The sequence below is a fragment of the Carya illinoinensis genome, chromosome 8 (assembly GCF_018687715.1).
Source record: "Carya illinoinensis cultivar Pawnee chromosome 8, C.illinoinensisPawnee_v1, whole genome shotgun sequence".
NCBI classification, from domain to species: Eukaryota; Viridiplantae; Streptophyta; class Magnoliopsida; order Fagales; family Juglandaceae; genus Carya; species Carya illinoinensis.
In genome coordinates, this window is record NC_056759.1 from 11236411 (window position 1) to 11256097 (window position 19687).

At 36.1% G+C, this 19687-nt stretch overlaps 2 protein-coding genes and 1 long non-coding RNA gene across 3 annotated transcripts; 1 reads left to right on the forward strand and 2 right to left on the reverse strand.

Moving 5' to 3' along the window:
• Positions 1–7031: 7031 nt before the first annotated feature.
• On the reverse strand, positions 7032–10994 carry LOC122319233 (stachyose synthase-like). Its single transcript, XM_043137202.1, has 4 exons — positions 8908–10994; positions 8543–8720; positions 8091–8458; positions 7032–7962 (listed from the first exon to the last, which is right to left on the reverse strand). Exons 1-4 carry the CDS (start codon positions 10381–10383, stop codon positions 7381–7383), a joined length of 2604 nt encoding a protein of 867 aa, XP_042993136.1. The 5' UTR covers positions 10384–10994; the 3' UTR covers positions 7032–7380.
• Positions 10995–12703: 1709 nt separating this feature from the next.
• On the reverse strand, positions 12704–17238 carry LOC122318602 (pentatricopeptide repeat-containing protein At2g31400, chloroplastic-like). The gene is made up of 4 exons (XM_043136117.1): positions 15001–17238; positions 13583–13799; positions 13230–13414; positions 12704–13139 (listed from the first exon to the last, which is right to left on the reverse strand). The coding sequence occupies exons 1-4, from the start codon at positions 16944–16946 to the stop codon at positions 12875–12877; spliced, it is 2613 nt and encodes an 870-aa protein (XP_042992051.1). The 5' UTR covers positions 16947–17238; the 3' UTR covers positions 12704–12874.
• An 837-nt stretch (positions 17239–18075) lies between these two features.
• Positions 18076–18708, forward strand: LOC122318358. The gene is made up of 2 exons (XR_006244808.1): positions 18076–18162; positions 18543–18708. It is a non-coding gene; the product is annotated as an uncharacterized LOC122318358 (long non-coding RNA).
• The last annotated feature ends 979 nt before the right edge of the window (positions 18709–19687 follow it).

Consider the following 19687-nt stretch of genomic DNA (forward strand, 5'->3'; position numbering starts at 1 on the left):
TGCATTTAAACAAGTTCGTCAGTCCAATTGGGGCAAATTTGGTGTGGTCAAGGTAAAAAACCTGGTGATTTGCATCCCATTAAACATGGGGATATCTCTAAGAGTAGTTCCTTAGCCAGCTTGATGTACATTACATACTCTTTAGCTAGGGGTGCTACCCACCCGACTTGGGCACCCCCCCCCCCCCCCTTCTTTTCGCTTAGGCGGGGAGTTAGTTTTTCCCCAGCCCCCATATACTCCCTAGCCCCACCTGTTCGACAGGCGGATAGGTTGCTTAGTCCACCATCCAGATCCCCGCCCCTAGTGCCACCGTATCCAAATCCGTGCATGGAGAGCCATGCGAAAACCACTAGATCCAAGCATGGAGAGCTATCTATGGTCGTGGCTCTCCATGCGCAAAAACCACCAGATTCGTGTCGCTACCAAACTCAAAGGAAAATCGAATCAACACTAACCAACGAAATCAAAACCAAAATCAGCCAATCATGCGGCCATGGGTCTTTCATTGTGACAACTAGAGAATGATGCCAACAACTTGCTCATTGTGCGCAATAGAAGGATACGAAGATGAAGAAGAACGAGAAAACAAGAAGAAGACGGAGACAAGGAAGAAGAAACAGAGAAGATGAAGAAAAAGAAAAAGAAAAAGAAGAGTGGATGAAGATGAAAGATGAAAGAGCCTAGGATTGGGAGGAGAAGAAAACTAAGTGGAAGAAGATGAGCAGCCGAAGGATAGGAGAGGAGAAGATGTGCATTGGTTTGGGTATTTTTTTTTTTCTTTGGTATTTATAGGTGGGGGTGGGCAGGTGGAAATCCTACCCACATCCTGCCCCATTTTTTCCCTACCCGCCCAGCTAGCCCGGTAAATTGGGCAGATTGTCCAATCGGTACCATGTGGGTCGGACAGGCCAGGGGCCCCGTTGTCCAGTCCTATCTTTAGCCATACCTTTGGTCCCATTCGACATCATCAACATGCACTGAAACATAAATTTCCTCATAGCAATAGCACTCTGGGTGGCCCCCTAGTTTTTCTCTTTTGGGATCCCAACAGCCCCTTGACAGTTGAATTCTTCAATCACACCCCCATAACTTCGAAGAATTTGAGTGCTTCAAAAGCTTTTACATCAACAGAAACTAGGATAATGAACAAATGCTTTATGGATTGCAAAATAAACTTCTTGATAGAACTCTGTGCATAAATATATTGCCTATTGAGGTTCCAAATCTTTAGCAATCTCTTTTGGTCCAATAGGGAATTCTTAAGTGACAGTCCCAAGAAGGGAGGGCAAATTGCTGGCACTTGGGAAGCATCAGGGTACACAAGCATCTTAAAGAGATCAAATTGTGACTGCATTGTGTCACTCCCTTTGCCCATATACCCTCTTCTGAAAAAGGTCCCAATTAGGTTGTATCATCTCCCCCATCCACATGCAGCTATATGCACGGTACTGAATGGAGCCCTTGAAGCCAATAAACTCCCGAGGATCTCCATATGGATCTTGACCCCAAAAACCTTCTCCCGTAAAAAGAAAACAAGAAGCATTATAGCCTAAGACTTGGAAACATTGTACAAAGGACTGACAACGGTTCGATTTGTAATGACTAATACATTTGCTGAACTCAGATTTCACAAGATTTGATCATTGAGATGGAAGAGAAATTGGTAACATTCCTGTCGATCAGATTTTAAAAGGGATGGTGTACTGCAAGTTTTGTTTCAATTTGGAGGGAAAAAAAATGGAACTTTTGCTGTTTGAATTTCATACTCTGAAAGGATTGCAATTAGAAACAAAATAATTTTTAACTTGAGGCTTCCGTGGATATATAATTGCTTGATGAAATGTAGGAGTCATGGTTATGCCAGTTAAAGTGTGTTCCTTTTACTAAACACATGAGCATCCCCTCAAGTTTTATTGGTCTTGAGACGAGAGTGATCATGTCATGACAATTAAGGGAGAATTATCAGAGAAAATCAAGTAGTCTCTGCCATGTGATTAATTTGTCAAAAAAGTATTTCCTTCACAACAATTAAATCAATTACACTATGATTCAGAAAATTTATAAGGTTTTGAGAAGGATTGAGATTGAACAATAAATGAATGCCAAGTTAAGCTCTGGCACAAATACAGAACACAGAGCCCAAAAAACCCCCAAACGGTTTTATGTATCCTTTGTGAAGCCACCTTGATGTAATAAACATCGAGAACTATAAAAATTCTATTACACTATGGATCCCCAAACCCAACCCGATGAACAGTCCTAGGGATTATCAAGCCCTCGATACCTATAAACATTTCAGCCTAACCCCCTTCAGATCTAGTCGACTAACATGTAACCTTGTTTGGAAGACCGAAGACATATATGCCTAGGACCTAAAAAATAATAAACTATGTCCCTTTTAGTGTTGATGTTTCTACTTTTTTTTTTTTCTTTTATTACAAAGAGTAAGAGGGCAATTGAAGGTGGCTTCTCTATCTAAATGTGATTATGGTAGCATCGTACCTGCGGGAAACAGAGAGGAGGGACTTAGACGACAGAAAGCCATGAGCGTTCCCTTAAGTAAAAGATCATGGCTAATACTAATAGTCTAAAATGAATCTATATTTGGATTCAAATCCAAGACCTAATACATTTTAAACCGCATGGGAGTAACTCAAATACGATTGAACAACAACGCTTGGTGGTTGATTTTGTACTCCTTGTAATGCAAAGGTGTTAAATGAATCACACAGATAAATCATATAAAACTTGCATGGATAACATAGATAAAACAATCAAGATCTTTGTATTTTAGGTTTTACAATAAAGTACTTGATTATGAAATTACGTGTACATGTAAAAAAATTAAAAAAAAAAAATATTTACAGTAAAAATTTATATCAATTGGGTCGAGAAAACAATCTGCTGCCATTAATAAAATAAAAAATAAAAGAAGATATATACAATTTAAGTCGTAATATTAGGTAGGTCCATAATACAGATGAGGTGATACGCACTTTATTACATAATTAATGTAAAATCAACAAAATTGCATAAATAACAATAATTTTCTTAAGACACGTTATTTGATAGGATGAGAGGGCTTTTTCTCTTTGAGTAGTGCTGCGGGATGTAGCCCGAGAAATAGGTAAAAAAAAGGTTTTTTTTTTTAATATTTTTTTTATATTTTTTTCCATTATTTTTTTTATATTTTTAAATATTTTTTTAAAAATAAAAAAATTCACAAAATTATTAAGAAATATTTTCTTAATTACTAAGTAAAAATAAAATAAATAAATAAATAATTAGAGACAAATTCGAGACCCACGTTCAATGGATTTAGCATTTCTGTTTATTTATTTTCTGATATGCCGAAGAGATATTGGTACGATTATTGGGCCTCTCCTCTTTTTACCCGCTGACTTATTTTATTTCAAATGTTCTTTTAAAAGAAAATAGAGAAAATTAGAGTAAGGATAATCGCTGGGTCAAAAAAAAAAGAAACCTTAAATACAGTTATGAATTATAAAGCATTGCCCACTCATTTTAAAAAAAAATAATAATAAGGCTCATAATTAAAAAATTAATTTTTTCAAATAAATCATAATTATTTATTTTTTTAAAATAAGTTTACGACGTTTGCATAGCTTATAACTGCATATATCATTTTTAAAAAAAATAAGACTTTTGTTTTTAATCATTAAAGTCTTATTTTTATATGGCGGCATGCTGCGGCAACATCTTCATTACATTTCTAACAAAAGTTGACATGATGACAATTTTTAAATAGCATTTTTTATTAAGACAATGCTAGTAGTACCGATGGTTAACCGATAAAGTGAACCGATGTACTGTCAATGTATTTTTTGTTCTTATTTTCTTTTAATAATTTTTTACACAATTTTAAATATTTTTTTAAAAAAAATATCAATTCACTAATATTCATTTTTTTAATTATTAAGTAAAATTAAAAAATAAAAATAAAATTAAAAAATCAATCGGTCATTTTTAACAAAGAATTTTCTTGATTTAACTAGAATTTTCTTTTTTATTAATTTAAATCCTGGATGCATGCATGAGGTGGGCGTTTGAAAAATATATAGGTGCATATATATATACTAGGTGGGAGTAACGTGCAAAGTACGTTTGTCTAATTTTATGAAATGATTATTTGTAAAAAATAATATATATTTTATAAAAATTATTGATGTCACTTAATAATTTAAGGCATATTGGAGAAAATAAAAAAATTAGTTCAAAATATCATATAATCCAATACATGTTTATAACATCTATAATTTTAGTAAAGATGTATGCGAAAAATTTAATAAAAGTCGAACACAAACGGTAGTTCAAAATATGTGTCGTTTGATATTTGTATTATAATTCATCAATTTATGTCATCCTATAGGCAATCAATAGAGACAATATTAAAATTCTTATTTTGCTGTTAGTTGAGTCGAACAGGGACAACATAAAGTTAAAACATAATCTTTTTATAAAATTTGTGGTATAATATTTTCTATATATAGCATATATATAAATCATAAAATATATTTTGAAATTGTTGGCCGAATTTACTCTTTCTTGATTAGCTCAAGGATCACAATCTTTGTCATGTGCCTATCATAGCAAGCCCACGTATGGAATATGACTTAGCGGAAGCTACGTCCTACTACCATGGGGAAAAAAAAAACATTTTGATTAAACACACTTGTATTATATATTATATGAGATTTTTAAATTTGAAATACTCAATAATCTGAGTTAATGAAATGTATAATATACGTATATTATACTTAGGGATTCACGTCTTATGCACCTAATACACGTGTATATGTTAAGGAGAAAGAGAAAAATATAATAACTAATCTTTAATTACTTATTATTATATAAACTATTAAGTATTATAATTATTGAGATTAATAAATCATATAACAACATTGAATGCTATCTCTCTCAACATTTATGTCTTCATTTTATGTGCCAAACCGTTAAAACAAACGGTGTTAACTTTAACGGAAAAACAAGAAAAACCGTTAAAACAAGATTTTTCGTTTCATACACACTTTTTATATATAGAAGATATATATATAACTCCACGTAACAATTAATTAAGATTGTTGTTCAAAGTCGAACTTATCTTGAAATCTACTTATTAAAACAGCCGTTGATTGCGGGGTTAGTTAAGTTAGTTTGTCGTTACAGTTGGTGGTCTAACATGCCTCAACTTTTTCCTAGGGTTTAGCGTGATCGGTCGGCGGGAGCGAAAGGAAGCTAGCTGCTCATTCGGCCGACCGAAGAGCAATTAATGGATAATGCTATACAAATATGTTTGAACTTTGAACGCGTCTCAACGACCAAATGGATAATGGGGTCCACCTTTAAAAATCGTTTTTACAGGTATTATCGGTACGTATGAAAGGTCCATATGCTCTTCCTGCAGTAAAATATTTTACAATTGCTTTTGTTGGCCGTGATTTTGAGATGGCGATTGTAAAAGACACAAATTTCAAAACTCACCTCATAACATTTAGGTTGAAAATTGTGAATAGTTCTTGGTTAAAAAGTGGCCCCAATTGAGGAATATGTCATTGTAGAAACTGTGGAAGTGCTTATGGGATATGCAACTGCCTACTCAGATCAAGACTTTTGTCTGGAAAGTTTGTAAAGAGAGCTTACCTACCAAACATAATCTGATGAAGAGACATGTTTTGAATGAAGAGCTTTGTCAATTCAGCTTTGTCAATTCTGTAGCACTAAGGTGAAGGATGTGGCTCATGTTCTTTGTTTTTGTCCTACCATCAAAGCATGTTGGGAGAGACATCTACCTATGGTTATATCAATAGATTTTCTTAAAGAGTATGGAGATATTGCGATCTACCTCAGTAGGTTGGGACACAAGGAAGACCTTGAGTTATTTTTCTTGATCTCTTGGAGCTGCTGGCATAGTAGAAATTCATTGATTTTTTAGAATAAGTGTATGCAACCTGAGCAAGCCCTTGGACATGCTTTGGCAGAAGGTATTTAAAGAGACAAAAGGGCAACCCTTAAAATTGGTGAGACAACATTGCCGTTGGGAGTACCCCCTCCAGGAGTGTTTAAATTAAATGTTGATGAAGTCATGTTTTAAAACCAACACAGTGCAGGTATTGGTGTTATTCTCAGAGATTGTAAGGGAGAAGTACTTATGTCAGCTAGTAAGAGAGAACAAGAAGTCACTAATGCAGTAGGCATCGAGATGCTTGCTATTCTCATGGATTTGCAGTTGAGTGTTCACTTGGGAATCCATCACCTCATATTGGAAAATGACTCACTGATTTTGGTACAGGAATTACAAAAGGCTGAACCTTCCATGTCTCTGGTTGGCAATGTTATCAAAGATACAAAGGAGCTAATGGCATGCTTTCATAGCTGTGAAGTGAGACACGTGGGAAGAACATGTAATGAAGCTGCACATAGGCTTGCAAGATTTGCTTGGAATGTTAATGATATTAGCTTGTGGTGGAGATCTTTTCCTGATGTAATTGCTCAAGTCCTTTGGACTGAGAAGCATTTGTAAGGCTGATATCTTTTAATGAAGGTGGTTTTCTAAAAAAAAAAGTGACCCCAATTACTATTTTGTGAAAGGCTGCTGCTTTATATAAATATATATATGAACTAGCTAGATTTACCATGAATATATTACAAACAAATTTGAAAAAAAAAACCATTGATTAAGACTTTCAATTCAATTTTAAAAAATAAAATCAATTTTAGATAAGATCTTGATCCGATCGTCATCTTCACTGAGGAGACTCAACCTAGATCATGCCCCAATGGCATAATTGCGAGGCAATGTTTTCTGTTCACGGTTAAGAACTAAGCGGTCATGTCCTCATCTTTGATTAGGTTCATGGAGTTCAAATCTTGACTCTACATACATTTCATTTTCAATTTGATTTAAGTGTTTTAGAACAAGTGGTTATTTAGCAAGTTAGGGATGAATACAAGATGATACAATCATGGTAAACAAGTAGGACTATAATGCTAGCTACAAGATGTCACTGAGGTCAAATAACTGAAAAAGACCAAAATAGAGGTTGGGACGTAGTTCAAGCCAGTGTGAAGTTCATTGAAGCTGTCGGCCAATGTAGTGTTACAGTGTCAAATCTATCTAAATATCAAACAAATGGAAGTACACAGCAATCATCTCTGAGTTGTTGGATGAAAAGCATACGAGTTTACCGTGGAGAAAGCAATCAAATCTGGAGACTTCAACTTAACCATGAGGGGATGCATGTGCATTCCTCCGTATAAACTGGTCCAAAAATGCACTGCCTCCCACAATCAATGCTAATAATAATAAACAAACAAGAAAAACATTCAACTAGAACCTAGAATTTACAAAATAATAAAAGATTAGTTTGTAAAGACAAAAACAACATCAGAAATGCCAGCAGCCTCTTCAACCCAAGCAAGATTCAAGGTGAGTTTGCCAGAAGCCACCCACTCATAAGCTACCTCAGCACCATTCAGGTAGCATTTATTTGGAGGCTCACTCGAGTAGGCTAAGAAATTCCCAATACCCTTGACTTTAATCTTAGCATTCTTCTCAACCACAGTCTTGACATACTCCAATTCTTGAATGGTACCTCCACTGTTGAACATGTTTGTTAGTCCAATTGGTGCGAAACTGAGGGTGTGGCTGAGTTTCTCAACTGGAACAAAGCTGAATAGTTCAAATGTAGATGGTTGGATGGTGACTTGAATTGCATCAGATTCCGGGGTCATTAAGTGCATTTCTTCTGCCTGATCGAGGTAGACTACATACTCTTCAGCCTTTCCTAATTCAGCTGCTTCTATTTTCTGGTCCCATTCGATGTCATGGACATGCACTGAACCAGACATTGGTTTGTAGCACTGAGAGAAGCCCTTGATCCTTCGCTCCTTGGGGTCCCAACCAGCCCCTTGGCAGTTAAATGCTCCAATCACACCTCCATACTGCAGAACATGAAAAAAAACTCCAGTGTTTTTGCCTCGAATGAATGATAAAAAAGCATGAAGGTTTTAAGTCCCAGTAAAGCAATTATCAGAAGAGAAGTGCATATCAAGGGTAAATGGATACCTACCCTGTTGAAGTTCCAAATTTTGAGAATGGTCTTTTGGTCAAATAAAGGGTTCTTGAAGAGGCAGTCTCTTGTTGGGAGAGCAAAATGCTGGCACCTAGGAATGGTACCATCAGGGTGGACAAGCTTCATGATGAGATCAAAATTGTGGCCACCCACAGAATCACTCACATAGACTGGACCACCGCAGATGGCCCTTGAGCCTGCATGGAATTTGGCACACAGATGGTCTGACTGGAACATATCCCAATCAGGTTGTATGATCTGCCCCATCCACATGCTGTTATAGGCACAGTGAATCATATGTACCCCTTGCAGCCAATATACTCCCATTGGATCTCCATTAGGGTCTTGGAACCAGAAATCATCACCTGCCACAAAACTGAGTAAATAAACCTCCATAACAAATTAAAATTTTCTTGTGATTTAAAGATGTTTATGTTTTGGTTTGTTACCAACTCTTCCCATAGAAATTTGATTTGTCCCGAGGAAGAAAAAGTCATTGCATTGCTGCATACTTGAGATGAGTCCATTTCCTTTGAAGTTCTTGGACAGAGAACTTGACAGCCCCTTGTAATATGCATTTGCAAGTTCCACCCGGCCTCCATTTTCATCGGATATATACTCGAGAGTCTGAATTACAAGATATTATTTGATTATTATCAAGATATTTGATTTTATCTCTAACAAATATTTATGGAATGTACATACCTAAAAGAGTCTATATTGGAAATAAAACATATGCAATAAAGCATAGACCATTCGAATACATGAAAAGCAGGACAGAAAAAAGGAAAACAGGATTGTGCGGAAGACCTACATGAATTACATCAACTTTTACTCCTGTAATACCGACTTCAGCAAGGTAGGAGTGCATGGAGTTGTAAAAGTCCTCAGCTTGATCAGGATGAACAAGCCCTATCCCACCTTCTACGATTTTAACCACGGCAAGATCGTCCATTGTCCCATCAAGGCCAGGAGACACTTTGCAGGGAATAATCTTGGAATTAAGATGGGTTGCACCAGGCCTAACACCACCCCAGGCACCACAAAGAGCGTGCCATACATATATATCATCCAAACCTTTGAACTTTGTCCTCAAGTCCCTTGTGAACGCCTTCATCCCATATTTCTCAGTTGTACAAGAACAGCTCCCACAGCCTTGGATGGAACTATTGCTATCTTCACTCCCAAACATTGCATCCAAGTCTTGTCTGAACTTTCGGATTTTTTCTTCATATTCTGACAAGTCAGCGATTCCGGATTGGATGGCCTTGTCACGAGCCTTCTCGGCATGCTCAAGCTCAATTGCCTTGGAGATCAGCATCTTTGGCCTCTTTGGATCGAATGAAGGAGCATCAGGACCCAACATGGAACCACCTCTATATTTTCTGAACTTCTCGCATTCATCAAGCCGGTGAAGCCTGGCAGTCATTTGAGTCCCACCAAGAACAAGATTTTTTGCATCTTCATCTGGTTTCTCACCATCTACACTGATGCTTTGCCAACCATCATCAATGATAAGAAACCGCGGTGAGACACCACCCTTGACAAAATCATTCAATCCATGCCATACGCCAACAGGTTCTACGGTTAAGTAGAAGGCATCCCAAGTGCACCAGCCAAACTTGTCAACAATATTTGGGGCTGTTTTCTCTTCCAAGAGCCTAAAGGTATTGAGATGGACTCTAAGAACACTATAGGCCTCTTTCATCAAGGTGTAGGGATTATCAGAGGCATGAACATAAGCAATTGCATCAAAACTTGATGCTTTCACTTTGGTAGAACCACTCTCAGCACAAATCATGAGTTGCCCACCAGAGCCAGGACGAAGAGCTGACCTAAAACTGCCTTCAATAATGGGTATGATAATAACATAAGACCTAATTTCAGGGACGTCTAAGAGCACCCATTGTGTCTCCATTTGTAAATCCGACCCAGAATTCCCCACCCACATGGTAGACCACCATGTTTTGAACCTAAAGATGCTTAGAAAATCTCTGCCATCAAACCTACCCAAGGAGTTCATGAACCTGTCACATGGCTCATCCTTGTAGAATCCGAGAAATCCACCCTTGTGAGAAAGGGGAAGCACACGCTGGAGCAGGGGAATTGGAGCATCAGAGGATTGGTAGATTGAACAGAAGGGACTAAAAGAGACATTATTAGGGACATCATTGAGCAAAGGCACACCTTTGACACAAAACTTGCTATTAGACAAGCTGAAGTATTTCTCCCATTTTCCCACTCGGTGGACGCTAGAGATTGAATTAACGGGATCGTTGGGGGGTGCCATGAATGATTTCGGAGGAAAACAGAGAGAAAAACAGAATGGATAACTCAACTAACAGAACTCGAATTTCCAAAGAACAAAAACCCTTGAGAAAATCAGGTTTTAAAGTGGAGGCAGAGACTGCAAACCGACTTTTTATAGGAGAAATAAATCAGTGACTTTGAGAATAAAATCTTAACTATGCAAGGCAACAATAGCAAACTTCGATTTTATTTCCAAATACTTAATGTCTTCGATCTCGTAGCTTAAGATTTATGCACATAAAACTGGAATGCGCAATATTTGATACGCTTCAACGTAAACGGAAACTGTGAAAAGAGAGAGCGATCACGCAGAGATCACTTGAGTGACAATAATGGTAAAAGGAATATAGGAAGAACCAACTCGTCCTCAGAGTTGTTTGGTTGCACAGAAAACAATGGGAGGACTATGCAGTATATATAGGCATAAACTGGTGCGTGTAAAAATTGGATAAGGAAGATATCCAGATAAAAAGGTCAAGGTTTTGGCGGTTCTTTCTGGTTATTTCTCTCTTGTTGCTGCCTGCAGAACCACCTTACATGTAATACAACCGACAAGTTTGCTTCCAATTTCCATTGACAGTGATTGCAAGTTCTTACATCCGGGAAACACTGACCAGAAAAATCTCCCATTAAAAGGTTTAATTTTTTCAAATAATAATTATTAAAAACTTAAAGTGAGTTGAAACTCGAAACATTCGTTCATGCATGCATGCATGCATGGGACCTTGCGTCCATTCACCTAAAGAACCAAAAAAAAAAAAAAAAAAAGGGCAGGGACAAGAACTTTCCTGGTGCTGAGGTGTCCTCGTTACCTTTGTAGGGGTCAAAACCCCCGACTTTTATCTAAATAAACGAGTACCTCATAAAAAATATAACAGGAAAATGACAGAAACGTGTAGAATGAACGCAGGGTCTAGCCCCATATACAATAAAGGCTAGAGCTATCACATTTTTAGTGATTTTTTTTTTTTAAAGTTGAAAAAGAATTTTCAAATAGTTATTTTATAAGTCAGGATAATTATATTACTAACAATAAGAGACAAACATCAGTTGGGTTGAAGATAATTAAATAGCAGACGGCAAAAGATGATTAAATAAAAACAACTATTGCGATAATGGGAAGGTGGGGGATCTAACTATGTTGGGGTTTAGTTAAAGATCTCTTATACCATAACCTTTACTATTTGCATTCTTGTTTGGTTAAACAGTTAAGATAAAATGAGATATTTTATTAAAAGTTGAATAAAATATTATTATAATATAATTTTTTAATATTAATTTTATTTTGATATTTAAAAAAATTAAATTATTTATTATATTTTGTATGAAAATTTGAAAAAATTATAATGATTATATAATATGAGATGAGATAATTTAAATTTGTATAACCAAACCAGCTTTACTCTTGGAGAAGAGTAATTGAATAAAGGGAGTATAACGTGTATTCTCAAAAAAGTAAGGGCTAATTTATAAAAGGACACAACACTTTTTTACCTTGAGTTTTTAAAAAACAAATACATGCTTAATACATATTCAAAATAAAGAAATATATTGATCTAATAGATCATATGAAAATATATCAGTTTATGGATTTATTTTTATAGAATCTTTTTATGTATGTAACACTTATCTTCAAACATGTCATTTTATAGATGGGTTGAAGTTAATTTCTTTCAAAATTGGGTTGGAAGAAAACTTTGCTAGTTAAAAAATATACAAATAAGAAGGCATCATGGTTGACCAAAGAAAAGGTGTTGCAAAACCGGAAACTATAAACGAGATTTTGTTGAAAGAGATGGGTTTGGTAGAAAGCAAAAGAAAAGGGAAACAGAAAGATAAATAGAGCTTTGAGTTGAGATGTGTTTCTATAGGTAATATAGCTTTGAATTGTAAAGTTTTGGTTGTAAAACTTAAATAAAAGGTTTTAGTATTAAAAAATTATTTACTATTTGATAAATAAATGCCTAAAATATTTTTAAAGTTAATAATAATAATAATAATAATAATAATAATAATAATAATAGTAAGTTTTCAATCATAAAAATTGAATAGGTTTATGCAACCACCTAGTGAATCACTAAAGGTTGATATTCTAGTGTCATTTTCTCTGTATTTGAGGATCCATTTTTTCAGGGCCAAATAAGTAATTATAATAAATAATAAAATTTTTATATATTTTTTCAGATGTATATCTGGCAAATAAAAGCCAGTTTGTAGACACCATGGGGACAAATGATCAAAAGCTAGTAATCAGGCATGCATTTCTTTCTTGTTTTCAAGTAGAGCAATAAAGAACTGAATTCCACAAAGTCAACTTATATGAACCACTTAGTTAGCCCCCTTAAAAAGGTATAGTTTGATACACAACTGAGGAAACGTTGCATAATTTACCGATACAAAGATATAAACTACTACCAGCTGTGCGTGTGTGTGTGTGTGTGTGTTTGAGAGAGAGAGAGAGAGAGCTGTATTTATAAGGGGAGTGCATGCAAATTGGTGATTTGATCCAACTTAGCATCCTCGGGATGAGTTCTATCATCATGAAGAACAAGCACCTTCAAAGTGCCAGAGTCCTTTAACCAGGCAGCCACCACAGATCCTGTCGATATAAACCTACCTATGTTATACTCAGCAACCCGAAAGGGTGCACCCATCCCAGTAAGGAGTGCCTCAATGGCTCGTCTCAGCGTTCCATCGCCAACTACCTTGCTGTGTTTGCCCCATCCCGTCAAAATGCTGCCAAAGACAAGTGTAGAATTTTAATTCTTTAATCATCATAGAGTAAATGATAATAGTTAACAACCATAAATGTGGATAAGTCCATACCTTAATAACTTTGGCAACTCACGGCCTTCAAACACAACAGCTCGAATATTGAGTAGCCATGCATGAACCATTGCGCGTGCTGCTCCAGAAGACATCAGATGCAAATCTAAGCAAGAATCAGTGAAAGTGCTCTCCCACACATTTCGGCGCTTCCCTTCAAGCACAACTAGTTGGGCTCCCTTTTTCTAATTATACAGAATTCAACAAGAGCATTATGGAGTTAGGACTGAAAGTGTTTGTATATTGTATGTATGGACAAACACGTGCCTGCATGATCCGTCTGAGCAAGCATGCAAATAACAGAAATCACTGGAAGCAGAGAAGAGGACATAGCAGCAATGACTAAAACTTACCTGACCGAAGTGCCATAGCATATCAGTCAGAGCATTATAAAAGGCAGATGCAGTTGAAGAGTCCATCATCTTCATTTCATCAAACAGGAACTGAGCTTGAATCCATACATTTTCCCTGTCGCCCATAAGAAGTCCATGGGCTACACCATACACCTGATTATCCAGCAACCGTAGTTCCTCCAATAACATTGAGGCATCTTCAAGCACATTACACCGGCTGCATCCAGAAGCCAAATTGCATACATGAGGTTGACCGTATATATGCAGAGAGAGTGAGAGAGAATTGAAATTAACAGAAGATAACAGCAAATGACCTTCCCTATCCACTAAATTAGATACTCTCACATAACCAAATAACCATGGGCATTGGTACATTTGAAGGGTAGATCAGTCTCATAGCATCCACAGAGAGAAGGAAAAGTTTTCACCTTCCCCTGCTTGAGATGAAGGTACATTCATGCAGCTTCAACCACATGTTTAGCTTCTACTTTCTAGACTGACTAGTAGCAAGTGAGCAAGCAATGCAAGTCAAAAACTACATCAAGGTTTGTGGCCGTGACTTAATTTGAACTTTGCATTTTTCTTTTCCTGCTGAGGACTTTGAGCATCTAAATTTGGAACGTAGAGTTATATATTACCTGAAACACTAACTTTTACTCACAAAGAGAAAATTTAGTCCAAGTCATACTCCTGAGGTCCTTGAACTCATCTGTGAATTTTCCCCATTACTTCTTTTAACTTCTATTGCTAACAAATATACAATAAATCATGCTGCATTAAAAGATGTTGCCTATAATTGGAAATTGCAACATACAGAACTCTAAAATCAGTTTAATGTCTCGAGACCTACATACAACAGCATTCATATACAGCATTGAGAAATATGAAAGCAAAACTTCCAATATCATTTAGCATGCATGGGGTGAGAGGGCATAAAAAAACCTCCAAGCACAGTGGTAAACATAACTCCCATGAGCGCACCCCAGAACTTGGAAGCACCAATTCTGACACAGGACATAAATATGGTGCAATTTGGATATGATGAAAGGGAAGTTTTTACAAGATTAGAACAGACAGAAAATTTATTGAAATATTAGAATTCAATTCAGCAGGGACATGCTAACTAATTAACCTATATTATGCATAATTAAGGATGTGATATTGAGTTTCGTCTAAAACAAATAAATATCGAGAAGTTTATTAAAAGAACGCTAAATACCAGTTTTCCATATGCTATGAAATTTGCTTCCTTCAAATTGCTAGATCACGTGGTACTTAAGCCAGCATCAATATTATGACTTTGAAGATCTTGATGCAACAAGGTCCACATTGTTTTTTTTTTTTTTTTTTTTTTTTTTTGGTAAGTAATAAGGTCCCAACAATGTAAAAAATGGACAGCATTTGACAAAAAAATTTACCTGCAAGCATTTAATATAGCCGAGAAGGTGACAACATTTGGCTTAATTTTTAGCTCGTGCATCTTCTGAAAGATTCCCAAAATGCACAAGATCTCTTGCCTGACCATCTTACCTTTCTTTAAGTGAACTACTTTATCAGCAGCCAGCTGCCCAAACATCTTAATGATTCGATTATCCTCCCTATCTCCAACCTCCAAATCAATGGCATCCTTAATAACCATTGAAGATGGAGATGTAATATCCCTCTTGCCAGCTCCAGCAGCAGCAGCAACTAGACATTCTGCAGCTCTAGCCCAACCAAAAGCATCAATAATGGAATTGTAAGTGACAACATTAGGCCTTATCCCTTCCTCTATCATCTCATCAACCAAAGAAATGGCAGAATCCACCATCCCATGTTTACATAGAGCATCAATAAGTGCAGTATAAAGAACCACATCAGCTTTCAACCCTGCCTGCTTAAACTCTCTAAAGACCTCCATTGCCTCCCTGTACAAACCACCTTTTGAAAACACATCAATCAATGTTGAATATGTTAACAAATTAGGATATACCTGTTCTGCTTTCATCTCTGCAAACATTCTTCTAACTACACCATAATTCCCCTGCTTCCCATAACTGCCGAGAAGAGCATTATAAGTTACAACATCCTTCTTTATCCCACAATCCTCCATCTCCTTGCAAACATTCAAAGCCTCCTCAAACCTGCCGAGCTTTGCATAAATCGAAAGCAAAGTATTATACGAAACCCTATCCAAATTAATATCCAAAAACTTCATTTCGTTAAATAAACCCAGTGCCTCTTCCAATCTCCCATGCTTAGCATACCCGTCAATCATAGTGCTATAAGTCACCACATTGGGTAATATATTCTTTGCCGGCATCTCCGACAAAATCTCATGTGCCAAATCCATCTGCGCCCCTTTACAAACCGCATCCAACAGTGTATTGTATGTAAATATATCCTGATCAATGCCTCTTTCCACCATCTCACTAAACAAAGCCTGAGCCCTCTCCCACATTCCCACTCTACTACAAACCGCAAGAAGCGAATTATAGGTAATTCTATCGGGCTGCACATTATTTCTCGACATTTCATTGAAAATCTCTGCCACCCTCGGGTACTCCACGCCCCCTTTTCCACACGCATCAATCACTGCATTATAAGTAACTAAATTCGGAAAAAACCCCAACTTTTTCATCAAGTCGAAAACCATTATCGCCTCATCACAATACCCACATCGCCCATACGCATTAATCAAAGCTGAATACGTATAAACAGTGTTTCCATATCCCCTACTCTTCGCCGTCTCAAAAACGTCCCTAGCAAGATCAACTTTTCCTAACCTGCCAAGAACGCTAATAATAGAACTTGCTAATTTCCCTTGCTCATTCCTTCTCCTCTCTTTTCGGACAGCAAATTCGAAACACTGAATCGCTTTCCAAGACTCCCCCCTATTGCCTAGCTCTCTAAACAAGAAACTATAGTCATCCGAACCACAAAGCTTAGACTGAAAATTAAGCAACACGCGTTCAAGGCCGTTATCATCCTTCATACCTAACTGGATTAATTGTATGAGAGCCTCCTCGGCGGCAGGGGTGTGGCGAGAGGCCATGGAGGAGGGCTTGGGCCGGCCCAGATGCATCTTGGATACGAAGCGGGTGGATCGGCGGCCTGAGAACTCGCCGGAGAGCTCGGATTTCTGGGGGCAGAGAGAAGAAAAGGAAGCGCTCGGGGGGGTGTTGGCACAGGGCTTTGGTGCATTGCGAGGTGAGGGTGATGGCAAAGGTACAGGTAAAGGCTTTGTGAGAGAGACCTTGTGGCGGCTTTGGTGATGGCTTTGGCGATGGTTTTTCAAGTGGTGTTGGTGCTGGTTTTGCTGGTACTGGTGTTGTTGGTACGGCTTGTTGGCCGTAATTGAACACTGAGGCGGCGTAGAAGCCATTCCAACACTGCTCCCACACAAACAAAACAGAACGAGAGACTGACAGAAACAGACAGACACAGAATTTACAGTGAAATGAAGGCAAAAATGTGACCTTGCTATCGCAGAGATGGGTTATGGCGAGGTTTGGATGAAGAGGAAGGAGATGATAAGGAGGAGGCCATTTTAGATACGAGACAGATTTCAGAGACACAAACTTTCCACTTTTCAGAACTGGGGATAAGAGAGAGAGAGTGTGTGTGTGTACTGTGAAGGACTCGGTCAGCTGAGTTGAGTTACTCTGGGACATTTCATCATTCGCCTCCCTCCATATAAATAGCAGTTTTTTTCTTTTTCTTTTTCTTTAATCAAATTTTATTTGTTTCCCTTTTTGGGTTATAACTTATATTTCTTTCATTTTAATTTCACAAGATTTTTTATTTTTTATTATTTCAAGTCAAATGAATAACTTTAAATACAAAATAATTTTATTTATTATTTGTAAGCCTGTTTATTACTGATGTGAGAATTTATCATATTAATTAATTTGATAAGTTGGATTCTAATTGTCCAAATGGAGTTTTAACTTCTCAAATCAATTGTTTGCTGTGTTGCTAACCCATTGATCAGTTATAAAGATTCATATTGAATTTCGTTAGCCATATCTTGACAAGCAAAACGTAAACCTTGAGACAGAGAAAATCAGTTTTAAATGAGTAGCCATTATGCAATTTATCAAAATTTAATAATAGACATTCAGATAGTATTTTAATTACTCAAATAAGTTTTTTGCTATATTGCCAACCCATTGATTGGTTATGGAGGAGGGTAGTATTAAATTCAAGATGGCATGACAAGCAAAACGAGAACCATATATAAGATACAGAAATATGCTTTAAATGGATACCTATTACTTATTACACAAGAAAAACTCTAATAAAGCCCCATGAATGGCATCCTACGTGGAGTCAAACATACTGTTTTGGAGTAGTTTAGTTGAAGTCAAATTTGTGTAAATCTCTCGACAAAACGGTGCGTTTCACATTTACACTAAAATTGGTTTCTATCCCCCTGCTCTCTCTCTCTCTCTCTCTCTCTCTCTCTCTCTCTCTCTCTCTCTCTCTCTCTCTCTCTCTCTCTCTCTCTCTCGTTCCCAATCCTAGCCCTAACCCTAATGCGATAGACACTTTTATCCTATATGATGGAGGATTTTGCTCAAAGTTCAATGTCGTCCTAGGTAATTCACTTCTCCAATCTCAGATTACTTCTTCAACTCTCTCCTTGGGTAATGAAGTCTTGTACTTCTAGAGGTGCAATGGGTCATTAATCATACCAATGTAGATTTGCTCCAGCTTCCAAATTACCTATTTTTAGTATTTGGTTTGTGATAGTGGCTTCGGTTTTTAAATTATTCTTAATTAATCGTAACTTGCAGATTTATGAAGGTTCTTGAATTTCTCGAATTTTTATAGTTATTTATTAAATTCTTTGGGTATTTTGAACGTTTGTTCTACTTGATCTTGATTTATTTTCTCGTCATTCTTGGAGGTGTTTCTGGTTTTCGATGTTGAAGTTTCTTCGTATATGATATCTTCAAAATGTTTGGAATCTCGACAGATTTGTGGACTCTACTTTGGAAGATCTGTGGATTCAACTTGTTCACATCAAGAACTGACTTATCTACTTAAATTCTCAGTGGGGCATGTACTGAGACTTCAAGATGTTGAATATTTAATTAGATGTTAACCTCAAGAATTTAATTAATGTTGGATTTGCACATCTATGTTGGATCTGAAAATTCTGTTCAAATCTCAAATCTCAATCAATTCTACATGTTTGTGGTTGTCCTTGTAGAAGATTTTTTTTAAATATTCTTTTTCACGTTTATTTTAATATGTTATAATTTTTTTTAATAATGTTACGTACAGTTACTTTATATATTCTTTACATATTCTATAATATGATTGCCACGTTAATGATGTTCGCATATATGTAATAGTACTGGTTATACAATGTACCATAATTTAAAATTTTTCATGAACGACGATATACATATAACTATTTAATTTTTTTTTTCTTTTACGATCAATTAATGTAACCGTGTCACATAAAGTTTTTAGTTTTGTTAGTTTATCGTTTTCTTTTTTAGTATGCAATTCCCTTCATATATAACAATAAATAAAAATCCTACGTGGAGAATTAGAAGTCTTGATTTGTTTTTTCAAATTCTAAATATTATTATATGTTTTAATATTAATGTTGGTAGGCCAAAAAGTAATGAAGATAACACTTTTAACCAACTACTTTTAGAGTTAGTTATTTATCAAACAGCAATGCTACATACAGTCGTGAAATTGCAAACGTCACGCAATTGCTTTAAAAAAAATTAAGATCCACGATTAAAAAGTTAATTTTTTTTTTTATGTAAGTTCCATCTTAATTCATTTTTTTAAAGCGACTGCATACCGCTTGCACAACCACGACTGTAAATATCATTTCTCTTTATCAAAACAACCTATTTTAATATACTATTTCATATAATAGTTCTATTTTTAAATCAAATTATAACTGAGAAGTATTATATCTATAAATAGATTTATAAAAATAAATTTTTAAAATAATGTGACTCGATGTAAAATATTAAATCAATTTTACGATAAAAAGTATTTTACAATTAAATTATATATGAATTTGTAAATTTAGATAATTTTATTTATATATTTAGTATATCTCTTGAATACTTTAATTTGTAAATCTAGTTT

What these genes read in the sequence shown, in the direction of transcription:
- LOC122319233 (XM_043137202.1), bottom strand. Translation starts at nt 10,383, where the DNA reads ATGGCACCCCCCAACGATCCCGTTAATTCAATCTCTAGCGTCCACCGA. An exon ending in AATTTCTATGGGAAGAGTTG is followed by an intron (nt 8,459 to 8,542) that starts GTAACAAACCAA and finishes GTTTTGTGGCAG; the next exon opens with GTGATGATTTCTGGTTCCAA. An exon ending in AAATTTGGAACTTCAACAGG is followed by an intron (nt 7,963 to 8,090) that starts GTAGGTATCCAT and finishes CATGTTCTGCAG; the next exon opens with TATGGAGGTGTGATTGGAGC.
- LOC122318602 (XM_043136117.1), bottom strand. Translation starts at nt 16,946, where the DNA reads ATGGCTTCTACGCCGCCTCAGTGTTCAATTACGGCCAACAAGCCGTAC. An exon ending in GCTATATTAAATGCTTGCAG is followed by an intron (nt 13,800 to 15,000) that starts GTAAATTTTTTT and finishes TTCTGGATGCAG; the next exon opens with CCGGTGTAATGTGCTTGAAG. An exon ending in TGCTATGGCACTTCGGTCAG is followed by an intron (nt 13,415 to 13,582) that starts GTAAGTTTTAGT and finishes CTGTATAATTAG; the next exon opens with AAAAAGGGAGCCCAACTAGT.